General features: G+C 45.1%; 1 protein-coding gene across 1 annotated transcript; it reads right to left on the bottom strand.

Annotated features, from left to right (window-relative positions):
* Positions 1-604: 604 nt before the first annotated feature.
* EMWEY_00026750 (hypothetical protein) lies at positions 605-1276 on the bottom strand (the record flags this gene model as incomplete). The annotated part of the gene is made up of 1 exon (XM_013478115.1): positions 605-1276. One exon carries the CDS (start codon positions 1274-1276, stop codon positions 605-607), a length of 672 nt encoding a protein of 223 aa, XP_013333569.1.
* Between the last annotated feature and the right edge of the window lie 353 nt (positions 1277-1629).

The following is a 1629-nucleotide window of genomic DNA, read 5'->3' as shown; positions in this document are numbered from 1 at the left end:
AAAAACCCCCTTTTTTTTTTTTTTTTTTTTTTTTTTTTTTTTTTTTTTTTTTTTTTTTTTTCCTTTTTACCCTTTTTATAAATAAAAAAATAAAAAGAATTAAAAAAAAGAAAAAAAAAAAATAAAAAAAGGTAAAAAAAAGTAAATAAAAAAATAAATTTATTTTTTTCTTTTTTTCCTTTTTTTCTGTCTTTGCTCTTTCTGCCCAAAACACTCCCTTACCTCCATACGGGCAAACCCTAGCTAGCTAGCTAGCTAGCCGGCTAGCTAGCTAGGTAGCTAGCTAGCTAGGTAGGTAGCTAGCTAGCTTGTTTATTTATATTTATTTATAATTATAAGAAGAAAGAAGAAAGTTATAATTAATTATTTGTGTCTTTATAAAGACACAAAAAAATAAAAATGTGTTTATTGGTGGGGTTGCTGTCGTCACTATGTGCATGCATGCGCAGCAACAACTACAAAGCGGATAGACTAACTGCAGCAACTGCTGCAGCAGCAGTTGCTGCAGCAGCAACAGCAGCAGCAGCAGCAGCAGCTTTGCTGTTGCTGCTGCTGCTGCTGCTGCTGCTTTAACAGCGGCTCATATTGCCGGCGATTCAGAAACCTAGTTATTCCCTGCTGCTGGTGCTGCTGCTCCTGCTGCTGGTGCTGCTGCTCCTGCTGCTGGTGCTGCTGCTGCTCCTGCTGCTGGTGCTGCTGCTGCTCCTGCTGCTGGTGCTGCTCCTGCTCCTGCTGCTGGTGCTGCTGATCCTGCTGCAGCTGGTGGTAACGCTGCTGTTGGTGTTTCTGTTCCTGCTGGTGCTACAGCAGCAGCTGCTGCTGGTGCTGCTGCTGGTGCTGCTGTTGCTGCTGCTGCAGCATCTTCACTTCCTTCGTGTGCTGCAGTGCTGCCTTCGCTAAGAGGTGCTGCAGCAGCAACATACGTCTCTTGCTGCTGTGGCTGCTGCTCCTGCTGCTGCTGTGGCTGCTGCTCTGACTGCTGCTCTGGCTGCTGCTGTTGTTTCTCTAGCTGATGCTGCTGCTCACTTGGCTGCTGCTGCTGCTCATTTGGCTGCTGCTGCTGCTGCTCATTTGGCTGCTGCTGCTGCTCATCTGGCTGCTGCTGCTGCACATCTGGCTGCTGCTGCTGCAGCTGCTGTTTTAGCAGAGGGATAGCAGCAGCAGGACCTCGTAAGTAGAGTTCCTGCCTGGTGGGTTGCTGCTGCTGCTGCTGTGGCTGCTGCTGCTGCTCCTGCTGCAGTTCCTGCTGCTGCTGCAGTAGTTTTTGCTGCTGCATTTCCCTATGTTGCTGGATCCCCTGTAGCTGCTGCAGCTGTAGTTGCTGCCTTTGTATATGATGGTGCTGCAGTTGCTGCTGCTGCATATGTTGCTGCAGCTGGTGTTGCAGTTGCTGCTGCTGTCTTGGTAAGGAGGAAGGAGGCCAGGGTATATCCCTTAATCCCTTACCATTAGTTGTTAATATTAAGGGTTTATCTTTTTCTTTATTAGCTGTATATATATTATAACATTCAGGTGTATGTACACCTAAACCCTCTTGTATATACAAACAAAACCACATTAATGAATTTATTGCCTCAAATAATTCCATACCTAATGCCTACAAGAAAAAAAAAAAAAAAAAAAAAAAAT

This window comes from Eimeria maxima, genomic scaffold (genome assembly GCF_000499605.1).
Source record: "Eimeria maxima Weybridge genomic scaffold, Emw_scaff292, whole genome shotgun sequence".
NCBI lineage: Eukaryota > Apicomplexa > Conoidasida > Eucoccidiorida > Eimeriidae > Eimeria > Eimeria maxima.
Note: the sequence above shows the minus strand (reverse complement) of the source record. Positions and strands in the feature narration are given on the sequence as shown.